Raw genomic sequence first — 14,152 nt, forward strand, 5'->3', positions numbered from 1 at the left:
CAGGCGTCCTACCACTGCCTGCCTCACAGGTGGCCTGTCGGGTGTGACAGAGCCTTGCAGGCAGCAGGGTCCTGGCCACCTGCACGAGTCGGTGAGGCTGTCAGTGCTGCCGCCGACTTACCTGACTGTGGGACGGACGGGCAGCGAGGAAGGAGCCGAGGCGCTGCAGGGGTGGCCGTGCGGCAGCAGGCTGAGAGCAGGGCCCTGGGATGTTCTGAGTGCTTGTAAATCCTCCCAGGTGTCCAGGGCCTGACCAGAGAGGTGCTGGAAGGAGAGGCAGGGGACTCAGCCTGGCCGGCCTGTGAGCCCAGAGAGCATAAGGCAGTAGCACCCTGCGGGCCACCGGGACATCCTGAACCCTCCTCCCCCAGGGTGGACTTGGGGCTGGGCAAGTGGCACAACTCTCCCCTGCCTTTCCATGCCACCCCTCCCTTCCCCAAGGTCAGTTGATTGCCCCAGGAGGCCAGCACCCCAGGAACAGCCAGCTTCCTTGTGGATGCCACGCTGTGAGGTGACCTGTAGCCTGAGGGCAGGTGAAACCGGCGGGGTGGGTAAGTCACCAAGGCCAGTGTGGCTGGAGCAGGGAAGGAGAGGGAGTCTGCGGAGCTCACTGTGGCCCGGGGCTGCTTCCCTCAGCTCCAGCCCTCGAGGCCAGTCCTGGGGGCATGCCCCTGAGCATGCCACCCCCAGGCTCTCTGTAGGGCCTCCCACCTCGGCTTAGCGCTATGGCTCCAAGCTCCAGGGCCCCTGCCTACCCCTCTCTCAGTGGTCCCACAGCCCACCTTGTGGAAGCCATGGGGGCTTCAGTGCAGTCAGGGTCCTGCTCCGTGTCTCTCTGGGCTGCCCCTCTCCCTGGGGGGTCACGTGGGAACAGATCCATATGGTACACAGGAAGGCAGCGAATAGGTGAGCCAGGGGTCTCACTCCACGGAGAGTGAGCACAACCAGGGCAAAGGGGTGGGGTGAGGAGAAGCAGGGAGGAGGCGGGGGTGCTCACAGAAGCCAGCCAGACCACAGACCCGTCCTCCCATGCATGGCCAGCTCTACAGCTCACAGACTGGAGAGGGACACCTTGTGTGAGGCCAGTGCTTGTAGACATCTTTGCCCACGCCGCGTGGCCAGGTAGAAGCCTGCGGCTACGGTCAGTGGGCATGTATAGACACGAAGCTTCCTGCAGGCGCGGGGCTGAGAGACCAGAGGCCTCATTCCTCTCGCGGTCCCACTCGCTGCACTTCATGGCCCGCGGCTGGCGGAGCTGTGTGCTCAGGCTGCCCCGCCCATGCTGCTGTCTGGGAGAGGCCCCAGACGTCTGCTCCTTGGCGCCAGGCCTGGAGGACACTCTGGCCAGGCCCTGCAGTGCCTCACCTCACCCGCTTCCTGCCTGTTTGCTCCCGCAGGCCCCAGCGCCTTCACGGAAGCCGTGGCTTACATCCAGGCCCAGTACGAGAGCAAGAACAAGTCAGCACACAAGGAGATCTACACCCACGTCACCTGCGCCACGGACACCAACAACATCCAGTTTGTCTTTGACGCTGTGACGGACGTCATCATCGCCAAAAACCTGCGGGGCTGTGGACTCTACTGAGCCCCGGCCGCCCTGCCCGGCCCAGCACCCCACCCCTGCCCCGGAGCCTTCCTCTTGTCACCTCTCAGACCGCTCTGTGCACGGAGGAAGAAGACCCCTCCAGTGGCCCACCGGAGGAAGGGCCACCCCCACCCCCACTCTCCAACAGCATCGCAGTGTGGTAACAGGGGCTGGGCCGGGGCGCCGAGCACCACACCCCAGGCAGGGGACATGCCTGTGCCCACACTGGCCTCTGCTCCATCTCAAAGTATTGGATCTTGTGGTGGGGGTCGGGGTGGGGGTGGGGGCGGCAGCCATGCCTTGCACTCGATGACTTACACTCACAGTCTTGGGGGCTCCTCCTGCTGTCCGGGCTATGCAGGGGGTGAGGATGGCCCTGTGGCAGGGTGCTGGCAGATGGGAGGCAGATGGTGGGAGCCATCTCTCAGCTCTGCCTGGGATCCCTGGGCAAGGGCAGCTCCATCACCAAAAGCCAGGGTGGGGCCAGACCAACCTGGGGAGGGTCCTTGGGGCTCTCGGAGGGCTCAGGCCTTGGGAGTGCCTGCTCCCCTCCCGTGATCTCAGCCCTTTCAAGGTACCCCCCACCCCAACCCTTCCTAGGCCCGGAAACACTTTGCATATTGCATAGACATATTGCAAAGACAGATGGTGAGAGGCCAAATTGCACACCTGGACAGAAGCTGGGGAGGGGAGGGAGGCTGAGGCCAAGCTTGTGCGTGGACTGGGCGGGGACCTGGGAGTGCCTGTGTTTCTCCAGTGGCCCCTGGCTGCCCTGCTACCAGGTAAAGCTTTTCCTTCTCCCATTGGCAGTGCCTCCAACTCAGACTAGCAGGAGCAAACAGAGGCCAAGGCCTGGGGGTTCTGATGTTAAGGGGACCCCTGTGGCCAGTGTCCCTGTTCCACTCTGGCTGGAAGCGAGCAAGTCAAAGAGCCCTTGCTGTCTCCCTATGCCCAGGGGCAGAGGAGGGCCCCAACACATCCCACACCCTACCCGGGGGAGTCCCAGGACCCCTTGGAGAGGGCCTCTCCACACAGATCCCTTAGCAGAAGGAGGCAGGGTGGCTTTCCTGGTGAGCCAAGCCCTGTGGCCTTGGGCCATCTACACCCGTTTCCCAGTCCTAGCACCTCCAGTCAGCTAATGCCAAACCCTGAGGCAGGCCGTGTGAGCTGCTGTGACAGGCTGGGCCTGGGGACCCAGACATGCCCGTGGGAGGGGAGAAGGCTACGCCTTGAGAGGCCCCCGCCTCCCTCTGTCCTCCTGGCCTGCACTCTGGGTGCTGCTCTGTCCTGAGCCAGGCAGGTGCCCTGGGCTGCCACATGCCCTGAGTCTGAAAAGAGCCCCAGGCCCACTGTGCTTTTGGTTTCCACAGACCCAAAGCTCTGAGTGGTGCAGGGAGACCTGGGGCCTTCCCTGGTGCCAGACGCCTGCAGGGGCAGTGCCACCCCGGCTTGGCTGTGGGAGCCCCCCAGCAGCCCAGGCCCACTTCCACTTGGTTCACCTCTGTCACGTTCTAGACCTTGCACCAGATGCAGGGACATGAGGCCAGCACTGTGATGTGTGGCTAGCTAGGACCAGTTAAGCCAGGTTGCCCAGTATTGAAGACAGCAGGTGGTTCCCAGCTTCAGACCCTGGGTATGGCCAGCTGTGCCCCAAATCTGGCCATATACAGTGCCACAGACTCAAAAGCAGCTGGCAAGAGGCGGGCGCTGACCAAGCCCCACCCGCAAGGCCATCATCCCGGAGGGGGAAGCCATTGGCCCTGCCGCCCAGGGCTCTTCATCAAACCACAGCACCACACTGGCTGGAGTACCAGGCTGGAGGCAGAACCCCAAAGCCAGGCCTTCCTGTCCTGCAGAATTAGGGGTGGCAAAGCAGGGGCTTCCCGCCCTGCTGTCCCCCCCCGCCCCCGGCTGCCATTTCCTGCTCAGTTCCTCGTGCTGCTCTCAACCTTCTCGCTGGAGCTGCTGTTTGGGGGGGGGGGGGTGGCAATTCCTTGAGCACCCAGTGTAAGTCCTCAGGGAGAGGGATTCCCAGGGGCAACCGTCTCCCATCCACGTTGTCAGGCGGCTCCACCCGGGGCGGGACCGCCGAGGGGGACAGACGTGTTTTGGCTCCGCCGTGCATGTGGGGTGGGGGCGACGTTGTAAGTGGCCAGACGTGATTGGGTGTCTTATCCGGAGGCCCTGTGTGTGCCCCTGGGACCTGAGGGGAACTCGGGGTGGCTCTGATTTAGTAGGCCAAGGGAAAGTGCCTCCTAGGAAGGGCAGCTTTGCCAAACTCGTGAAAACTGTGCCTGCCACGGAGGTGCCTGTGGGCGAGTTCTGTGCCTTGCGCCGGTACTGATCAAGGTCTCTCAAGCTCTCTGGCCCGACCGGAGAGGGGTGGAGGGGCTCAGAGAGCCAAAGAGGGCTTTGTGGGAGTCTGGGCTGCGGAGAACATGGGGTCTGCCCAGCCCCCAGCGGAAAGTATGACACAGGTCCCTCGCCAGTCGCCTGGGCGCTGTGGGCTCCTTGAGCGCCTTGCGTGGAAACCTGCGGTGCCCAGTGCCCTGGTCCTTCCTCTCCCCTCGGCCCCAGCAGAGCCACAGGGTGCTGGGCAGAGCCCAGGTGGGAGCCCTCCACCGAATCCGACGCCAAGAGGCAGCTCTGTCTCCCAGTCCCCTCTGTCCATCCAGGCTCACACCGCTGGTGGGAGTCGGAACCGTCCCGCCCTGCGTGCTCTGCTCTGGGCATCAGTTAGCATCAGGCCCCTCCCCGACCCCACACGTGGGCCAGCTGCAGATTGATAGCCAGGAAGGCCCCAGAGTCACCCAAGCCCTTCCCGTCTGCCAGCCTGAGTCCTGCAGCAGGGAGGGAACCCAGCTCCTGCCTTGTGGCTGATTCTCTCCAGCCGGCATCCCGCCTCCCACTGCTCCTCAACCCCCTTGGCAAGGGAGCTCACCGCAGCCCCGCCTTTCCTCCAGATTAGTCCCCTGCCCGCTGCCCGCTCTCCAGGCAAGTCTGAGGTGCACGGCCTCTTCCAGCCTAATCTGTTCTTCTCAGGCCTTCAGGCACAGCCTGGCAGTTCTCCTCCATGGCCACCGGGGATTCCAGCTGAGTGCCAAAGGCAAGCGCCTTCAGGCAGGCCCCTGTGTGAGGCCAAGGCCTGCCGAAGGGAGAGTCCCGGCAGCCCAGGGAACAGGGTCCAGGCAGGAGCTGCTGCCAGGAGGGCGGGTTCAATGAAAAGAGTTCTGATGCCACCCTGCCCAGTGGGGAGCTTGCGCATAGCAGACACACCGCTGTGGACCCTGACAGAGAGGGGCTGTGCGTGGGAGGGAAATGCTCACCCCTAGGCCCCGTGCACCAAGGCCAGCAGCCCACCCTCACCTCCACCCCCACCTTTCCTGTCACCTCTTGGTCTGCTCTGCCCCTGCTGCTTCTGACCTGCCCCGTGCCCCTCCCCCACTACTTTCCTGTGGCCCCTCTGCTTCCCTTCCCAGTCCCAAGCACAGGTGGGCTCAGGCACCCCACTGTCTCCCTAGCAAACCTTCTCTTAGGCCCAGTGGCCTCACTTCCCTCCCCTGCTGCCTCTGCCCACCCCCTATTAACTGTAATTTTCTAAGAGAGTGACTTGTTGGTTTAATAAATCTCTAGTAATTGTAATAATTTATTGGCTGCCATAATGTGTTTATTAGTCACCTACTATTAATAAAAAGTGCCAGCTATTTCTAGCGTGAGTGTGATGTGTTGTGTCAGTGCCCAAGGGGAGTGCACCAGGAGCACCCTCATGCCCGGTGCCTGGGGGCGGTCTGGGGGATGGGCATAGTCCTGCTGGCGACCAGCCGCCCTGCCCACCTCTCAGCCTTGGAGAGGCAGGAGGCAGGAGGCAGGTCTGTCCCAGCACGCTTGCTCATAGCCTTGACATGCTCTGGGCAGTGTGCTGGCACCGCCGCAGCCTGGGCAGGTGGAAGACCTGGGGGAGATGGCCCCGGGCAGTTCTCAGTGGCTCTGTGGGCAGCTGCTGGCCGCCTGCGACCCCTGCCATCTTTCCAATGCTGACTTCGCCGTCTTTGTTGTACTTTGTTGTGTTTTCTCCTGGGAAGCTTGGGAGGGACAGGCTGTGCTCTCGGCTCCTTGTTGATGGGTTCCAGGCTGTGCAGTGGGATGGCAGGCAGGCCTCAGAGGTGTGCGGGGGGTCTGGGTGCCAGGGCCGGCCCCCCACACACACCCCACAGCAGCTCCCTCCTTGCTGCCCTCCCCCAAGTCTCCGGGATCTGTGCTTTCCAGGCCTACTCCGAGGTCCTGACCCCACAAAACCAGGTCTGACAGTGTGTCCTCCGCTCCCCAGGTCCCTCCTGCGCTCTGTACTGTGACTGGGAGCGCAGAGCCGTTGATGTGTGTTTCCCCCATGCACTGTGAGCTCATGGAGGGCCGGAAGCAGGAGCGCGCGCGAGGAGGCAGGGTGTGCATGTGTGTGCCGTGCCAGGCTGCGGAGGGCTGAGCCACGCCAGTGAACTGGCCGGGATTTCTCCATCAGCCCAGCCCGTTTGCCGAAGGGACACCCTGGTGTCACCCAGAGTGCCAGGGCCATGTGTTCCGCCGCATCTCCTGGGGTCTGGACCACAGCAGTGCCGGGGACAGGGGACAGGTGCAGTGCTGTCCAGAGCTTCTGCGACCGGCCGCTTTGAGCTCCTTGTCGAGCAGCCGTAGTCTGCAGGGCCTCTGTGGAACGGGGAGGCCTTTTCCCATGGACTCCTTGGGGCCTCATTGCCGGGCCCTGCCTGGTGGCCCAGTGAGCCTGGGTGCCCACAGTGCCAGGTCCTGAGCGCGGTCCTCCAAGGGGCCTCCACCGGCCCTTTTCCGAGCATGCCCTGTCAAGGTGGCCCAGGACAAACGAGACGTGCTTCTCCCTGCGTGGGATGGTGCCCAGGACAGGGAGACTCTTTTGAGGACTTGAGAAGGAGGTTTACTGGTTGAGGCCAGGAGGGTAAGGAGATCACGAGAGTTCACTGAATCTGCTGCGTGGAATTAAAGGCTGCCATTTGCTGCGCAGGCAGAGGGGGCAGCAGCAGCATAGTCTGCACTCAGACTGTCCCTTCCCCTCTCTGCCTGCAGCCAGTGAGCACCCGGGTGTGGGGCTGGTGCAGCAGTGGAGTCGTTGAGAGGCCACAGGCTGCTGACGTTCCCTGGGGAAACCCACTGCCTAAGTTCTGGATCTGACCCAGAGGCAGGTGCAAGTCTCTGCTCTTTAGGGTCCTTCTTGGGGTCACTTTGGTGTTTCCCCAGGGCCAGTGGAGTTAAGTGACAGCATCCAGGTGAAGAGCCGGGCTCAGCGCTGGCCCAGCTAGTGGTCACCTTATCGTCTTCCTTAGGACTGAAGGAGAGGGCGTGGCACCCTCAGCAGCATTTTACTCAGCTCCTGCGGGCTGCTCGTCCCTGGGGGAACCAGTACGTCTCCCAGGAAATAAGGCCCAGTTACGTCCACATCAGGCCTCCCCTCTTCCCCTACTTGTTTCCGTCTTCTTACCCTGGGCTAGCTCTGGGCCTGGGCTTCCGACAGGTGCCCAGAGCCAGGGCAGGGTTCTTGGGGAAAATAAGAGTGACTGTCCGTCCCTTCTCCCACCTCCTGAGGCAGTGAGTTCCCAGAGAAATCTGGCCTTCTGGAGCTAGGAACAGATGGCAAGCGAATGCATTTGCCCCCCGGAGCAGCACAAGTCAGCCTTTGTCCAGGGCAGAAGGCCGTCCGCCTTGGACTTGACGTCATTGGGGGTGCCCATCGCATTCATGCATTTAAACAAACTTCTGTGTGCAAAACCGTGCTCCACACACATGCGCCCGGCTTAACACCCCTCACAGGGTCAGACAGAGCTGAGCTGGACCAAGCCAGAGGAGGTGTGGCCAGGGCCTTAGGCAGGAGCGTCAGCGCTGAGTGGTAGCCCCTGAGGATATTGGCAGGCCTGGCGTGACTTCCCTCAGGCCGCAGGCACTCCCCAGCCCACCAGCTGGGCCCAGGAGAAAGGGTCCAGACAGGAAGAGCCCGAAGCCCAGCTCAGCTGTCTGGCTCCGGTCCAGCGCCACCACTGCCATGCCCTGCACGGATGTACAGGCACTCGCACGCACCACCCCTGTACACACACACACACACACCACAGCCCAGGAGCCCCTTGCACAGCTGAGTAAGGAGAGGCCAGGTCACCCTGTCCCCAGCCTCACCTGGGAAGCCACGCTCGGTTCCTAGCTCGGCCTCTGCTGTTGGTCCCGAGACGCTGGGGGCTCTGGCACGGACCTGCTTTGGACAAGTTGCTCCGTGGTGCGTCCCGCACGGCAGGCTCCGGCCATCAGCCTCTTGAGGAGCCCGGGGCACAGGAGCCCCTCTTGAGCTGCCAAGTAGCCCAGTCCCTCTGTCTCGAACCTAACTCTCTTCTTCTCTTTCCCTGTCCCCGTGTCTCTCCCCCTGCTGTCTGTCTTGCTCTCTCTCCTCCCTGCCTGGGGCTGCAGAACCGCATGCACGAGTCCCTCATGCTCTTCGACTCCATCTGCAACAACAAGTTCTTCATCGATACCTCCATCATCCTCTTCCTCAACAAGAAAGATCTCTTTGGCGAGAAGATCAAGAAGTCACCTTTGACCATCTGCTTTCCTGAATACACAGGTGGGTGTCACGGTGGCCCCGTGCAGTGGGGGGCCCCTCCAAAAAAAAAAAACCGGGTTTCCCCCAGACGATGCAAACTGGAATCCCACAGCCTGTGGCCTCAGGAGCTGGGCCACCACTGCCTGGGCCAGCGCAGGCGCCTGGCAAGGGTGCAGCCCTTCCTAGGACATGGCCCTGAGTGGGGTGGGCAGTGGCTGCACCTGAGCCATTTACCCAGGAGTGGCATGGCAGGGACCATGGGCAGGACAGGCCCCCAGGAGTCCCTTTCTCTTTCTTCCTGGTCACCTTCTACAAGAGGTGCCGGGACCCAGCAGGGGCACCTCCCCAAACCTCACCAGTGGCTTCCCACTGCCTCCCCCCAAGTCTGTCATTGAACCACTCTGCATGCAGAGGAAAATGTGGGGACGTGGCCGGCATGTGGGGCCCGGGCTGCTGTGCAGGCTACACCTGCCCGCTCTGCCACCTGCCTGCATGCACTGCGCACACTGCGCCTCTGTGTGCAACAACCTGGCCCTGGCCCAGCAGCCCTCCCCCATCAGAGCTGCTGTGGGACGGAACTCCGGGAGGCCACAGCCCTGAGCCTCTGGGCATTGGGGAGCTCTAGGGGCCCTGGGTGGAGGTCCCTTTGCATGCTGAGAAGAGGGCCAGCACCCTGCAGTGGAGGGGTCGTGCCCCGCCCTGCCTCCAGGTGAAGGTAAGGTTGGTTCAGTCAGAAACCCGTCGTTGTCCCAAGCAAGACTAGAGCAGGGGCTCAGGTCCCAGGGCCACACACATCCCTGAACCCAACCAGAAGACACCCGATTCCAGCACAAGCCTTCTCCACTGCTGGGAAGAGTCCCGTGAAGAAGGTCCCTCACAGAGCCAGGCCCTGTCCTCCCTGGCATGCCATGCCGCCCATCCCACCGTGCAGGGGGGAAGTGGGGCCGGGGCCTGTGCCCTCTGCTCCCACGGGGTAGCCTGGAGTTGAGAGGTGAGTGCTGGGCGCAGTGGAGACCTAGAAAGGGGGACCTGGGCATGGAGGAGGCGCCCTCTGCAGGGCACAGCAGGTGCAGGAGGGCACGGCAGGCGGTGCCAGGCTGCAGCCCCCCACCCCCTACTGCAGGCAGTGCCAGGCTGCAGCCCCCCACCCCCTTGGCAGCCCCTGCTTCCCTTTCCCACCTCAGCCAAGGCCTTCCAATCCCCAGTCCTGAAAGCTGTGGCAGCGAGGCCTGATCTGGGACGTGGCCCGAGCAGTGAGGCCCCCAGAGGCTCCCAGCAGGTGCCCCCAGGGCCCGTCCTGCTGACTCGGAACGTCGGAGCTCTCCAGGGCCTGCCGAGGGTCCCGGTTGATTCAGACTGCATGATGGGTGGCACAGGGTCACCTTTGCCTGTGGCCAGGGGTGCAGGCCTGTGGGGGAGGAGGCTCGGTGGCCGCAGCAGGGCTGGGGCAGGGCGCAGGGCCATCCAGCTAGAGTCCCTGTGGGCACCTCGCTCTTCTTCCTTGGCTCTCTCCAGATAGGGTCTGCCTCCATCACTGTCCAGCCGCTGACAGCTGGGCCAAGGCTCAGTGACCAGGGGTGTCGCACCCCTCTCCTCACCCTCCTGCAGAGGAAAGGGACGTGCAGGCGCCTTCCAGCGGCCAAGCGCCACTGTCCCTGGGCCCACGGGGCTGGGCGGGGTGGGGGAGGGGCGGCCCCACCCCTGCAGTCACTTCGCATCATTTAATTCCTGGGCGAAGTCCTGGCAGTGCAGAGGTCCAGGGGGCATCTTCCGGGCAGTGCACCGTCCTGCGCTCCAGCCGTAGCCCGTGCCCTGTGGTCTTTCCATGAAAGCTGTGCAGAGCCACAAGGCTTCGGGTTGTAGCTGACGGGCCACCCACAGAGCTGCCAGGGGCTGTGGGGAGCCCAGATGGCATCATACACACCAATAGCCCCAACATTCCACATCCCGGCCACTCACCCAAGAACTGGGGCTGCTTAGAGATGCCGCCGACCTCAGCAAGTGCCCTGTGGTTGGAAGAACGCACTGAGGAAGGAGCCCGGGGCCCATGCGTGCTCACCCCCTGCCAGGCAGCTTCCCATGAGGTTTTATTGTCTTGGTTCCTTAGAATCAGCAGGATTGGACTGGACCACAGGGAGGCGCCTCAGTTAACTCACCCAGAAAGCAAGAGGCAGGGTCTGTGGCCGCTGGCTTCCAAGGCTCCCGGGAAGATGGCTCGCGGAAGCCCAGGGAATGAGAAGGCAAACCAGGCAAATGCTAGGACTTCAGCAGTTTTCCTTTTCCTTTCTTTCTTTGTCTTTTTAAGATTTATTTATTTGAAAGAGTTAAAGACAGGAAGAGAGAGAGAGAAATCGCCCATCAGGTAGTTCACTCCCCAGATGGCCATACTGGCCAGGGCTGGGCTAGGCTGAAGCCAGGAGCCAGGAGCTTCGTCTGGGTCTTCCATGTGGGTGGCAGGGGCCCAGGCGCCAGCAGGGAGCCAGATGGGAACTGGAGCAACCAGAATGTGTACCAGTGCCCACAGGGGAGGCCAGCGTCACAGGCAGCAGCCCAACCTGCTGCGCCACAACGCCGGCCCCTTCCGCTGAGAACGCGGCCACACGGTGGACAGCGAATGCCCAGCAAGCCGCACTGTCCCCGACAGGACAGGCCACCGCCTACCCCTCTCCCGTCGGTCCTCAGACCCCCCGCCCTCAGCTCTCACCAGGGCCCGACCCGTTCTTCTGTGTCTTGTTTCAGGCCCCAATACCTATGAAGATGCAGCTGCCTACATCCAAGCACAATTTGAAAGCAAAAACCGCTCGCCCAACAAAGAGATCTACTGTCACATGACTTGTGCCACGGACACGAATAATATCCAGGTGGTATTCGACGCCGTCACCGACATCATCATTGCCAACAACCTCCGGGGCTGCGGCTTGTACTGACCTCTTGTCCTGTATAGCAACCTATTTGGTAATGATCCCAGCACTCACAGAAACGCTTGCGTGCGCACTCACACACACTCACACGCACACACACCCCCCACTGACAAATGCAAGTTGGTAAATAAACGTTCCAGAGGCGACACAAAACCTTATATATGTATATATAGACGAGTATATATTCAAAAGCTTTTCAGTTTGTTCTAGAAAGAGCCGCGGACAGAACTGACCACCTTCCCCCAGCCCCTGGAGGTCTTCCAGGGCCACACTCACGCTCACACTCACACACGCGCGTCGTGACGGGAGCCTGCAGCGGGCGGCTCGGGGTGGGGGGCTCCCCGCTAACACCCACTTCCGTGACCGAGCGGGGTGGGGGGAAGGGGCTCCGCGGGCCACCGCCCCCTCCCCCAAACCGCAGGCTGCGTGCTGTCCGTTCTGTCCGGCTCTTGTGCGAACTCCAAAACCCTCTCCGCCCGCCCGCTGTCCCCAGCCCCAGCGCAGCGCGAGGACACGTCTCTCTGGGGGAGCGGCGCTCCGCCTCGTCCTCGTCCGCGCGCTCTGCGGGTGCGGGGCCGAGGGGAGGGCCAGGCCTGCAGTGCGCGGCGCCGGGGTCGGGGGTCGGGGGTCGGGGGTCGCCGGGCCCCGGATGCTCGCGGCGCCGCCCCGGCCCGGCCCGGCCCGGCCTGGCCGCCGTTTTGGTTGGTGGTCTTCACGGACAGCACGGTCAGACGGGCCCCCTTGTCTCTCTCTCCACAGACTGCTTCACGGACTCTTTGCTGTTGACGTTGACCTCCTGGTAGCATGACCTTTTGGCCTTTGTAAGACACAGCCTTTCTGTACCAAGCCCCTGTCTAACCTCCGACCCCAGAGTGACTGACGGCTGTGTATTTCTGTAGAATGCTGTAGAATCCGGTTTTAGTTGAGTCTTTACATTTAGAATTTGAAAGGAAAAAAACATTTCTCATGTGCTTTGTAGCGTTAAAAAAAAAAAAAGACGAAAAGGAAAACTCACCATTTCATCCAATTTCTTTGTCGTTTCACATCAGCATCCACATCTGCCCCCACGGCCCCCCCACCCCCGGCCCTCCTCGAGGCAGGGTCCCCGCGCCCCCGCCGAGGGGCGCCCCCGCGCACGTCCGGCCGCAGGCCCCGCTGCCCCACACCGCTCCAGGTCTGATAGAAAAAGCACAGCTCTCACTGGCCAGTAGCTGCCAAAAAGCATCCCCGTGGCGTGGCGCACGGAGAGGACAGCCCTGTGGGAAACGCCCTTCCCCGCAGAGCCCCTCGGGGGCTTCGTTTTCGTTTCTGTCCCGCACGGGCGCCCATCGGCCTCGGCGCGGCTGTCCCTCGGCGACCGCCCCCTGCCCCAGCCCCAGCCCCTGCCCCTGCCCCTGCCCTCCCCTCGGCTCGGTGAGCCGCGGCCGCTTTCTCACGTGGGCATGTCTGTGCTGCAGATAACAAAGAACAAAAAGATCATCTTTAAAGACCACCAGATGGAAAGAAAACCCCAAAAATAAATTTACACACAAAAACAAAACCAAGATGGAATGTAGCGTCTACACGGAAGCACCACCTCCCCGAGCAGCCCCTGTCAGACCCACCCCTCTCACAGTTCCACTTGTAAGACTCCATCTTTGCTGAAGACCAGTCACAGCCATTTCAAATAAAGAGGAGGCACGAAGACAAAACACACACAAAAATTAAAAATACAGGAAAAAAAAACTTGAAAAAAAAGGAAAAAAGAAAAAAAAAAATAACAACCAGCCCACGGGTCTTTCTAAGCCTTTCTATTCCCGCCCGGTGAGGTTTCTGTGATTATCTGCCACACTGCCAGTCTACTTCTCTGACAATGGAAACCCCTGTGTCGCTCAATAAAGAGAATGTTTGTCTGTACCCTGTGTCCCCTCTGCCTTCACATGGTGGGCTGAGGGGGGAGGGCTGCCCCGGGGGGGGGGGGGAGAGGGGCAGGCAGGGGCTCCCAGCTCCGCCTCACCTTGGGTAGAGCAGGGCTCAAGATGAGAAAGGCAGAATGGGGGGGGGGGGGGGCGTGGCAGGCATCCCCAATCTCCTGCCAATACAGGATCCGATCCCGCTGCATCTGGGCCCAGGGGTGCCACCGTGGGAAACGGCGATCCCGAGGATGGGAGCACATTGCCTGGGCCCCGTGCACACAGGGGCCACACCTGCGAGCCGGCCAGGAAGCGATCCTTTGGCTTTGCTTCCTGCTGCACCGAGCAGGCCCAGTGTGAGGACAGACGAGGACAGATGGCACACGGAGTCTGAGCCGTCTCTGGGCAGCCAGTCTCACCCTCTCGCTCCCACGTAGCTGCACTCTGCAGCCCACTGTTCCATCTTGAGGGACAGTCTCCCAGGGGGCTGCCCACCGGAATCCTCTCCACACCCCGCACATGCCAGTGATCTGCCCAGAAAGCAACGCTGAAGAACCAGCCCTGGGCGAGGACACGAGTCTGCAGCCAGTCCTGGCCATCACTGCTGAGGCGAGTTCCGGTGGCCTTTTCATCGGGGAGTGGTGGTGGGGGCTGACCTAGGATACCAGTGCCTCTCCGGCCCCCAGGTCGACTTCCTAACAGGGGTCGTGGGGGACAAACCAAGGCCCACCGGGAGGATGAGGGGCACCATGACATTGGCCATCCGTGGCCTGTCCAAATTCCCTAAAGAGGAGCCAAACTGGGCTCTCGCCCAACTCTCAAATTAGTTTTGTCAATAAAACCGAGAGTTCTTGCCTTCTTATCTTTCTTAAAAGGAGGTCAGCATTTTTAACGGATGAAGGGAAAAGACCAACTAAACTAGATCACGGAGAGGGGACAGAGCGCCCGGGACTCCACTCCACAGTGCAGCCGGGGCCAGAACCACTCACTTCTAGGCTGAGAGCAGGAGCCGAGTATCCCAGAGACTGCAGTGACGCAGCCTTGTAGGGGCGGCGTTCTTGGCCAGCTCCGCAAGCTTCCGACTCCCTTCTGCATGCACACCCCGCGTCCTTTCCCGGGCAGATGGTCTGCGGGCTGCAGTGAG

General features: G+C 62.0%; 1 protein-coding gene across 4 annotated transcripts in view; it reads left to right on the top strand.

The window, feature by feature from the left end:
- Positions 1-13,012, top strand: part of GNAO1 (G protein subunit alpha o1) — a 178,316-nt gene extending 165,304 nt beyond the window's left edge. For 2 of the 4 annotated variants that reach the window (XM_008257311.4, XM_070061942.1), the window contains 3 exons: positions 8,063-8,216; positions 10,935-11,150; positions 11,876-13,012. In XM_008257311.4, the coding sequence (XP_008255533.3) occupies positions 8,063-8,216; positions 10,935-11,122 (342 nt within the window). In that variant the 3' untranslated portion in view covers positions 11,123-11,150; positions 11,876-13,012. Of the gene's footprint in view, positions 1-1,397; positions 5,294-8,062; positions 8,217-10,934; positions 11,151-11,875 lie in introns of those variants that run through there. The other 2 variants (XM_051847158.2, XM_070061943.1) reach the window with 1 other exon arrangement.
- The last annotated feature ends 1,140 nt before the right edge of the window (positions 13,013-14,152 follow it).

The sequence above is a fragment of the Oryctolagus cuniculus genome, chromosome 18, assembly GCF_964237555.1.
Source record: "Oryctolagus cuniculus chromosome 18, mOryCun1.1, whole genome shotgun sequence".
Taxonomy (NCBI): Eukaryota; Metazoa; Chordata; class Mammalia; order Lagomorpha; family Leporidae; genus Oryctolagus; species Oryctolagus cuniculus.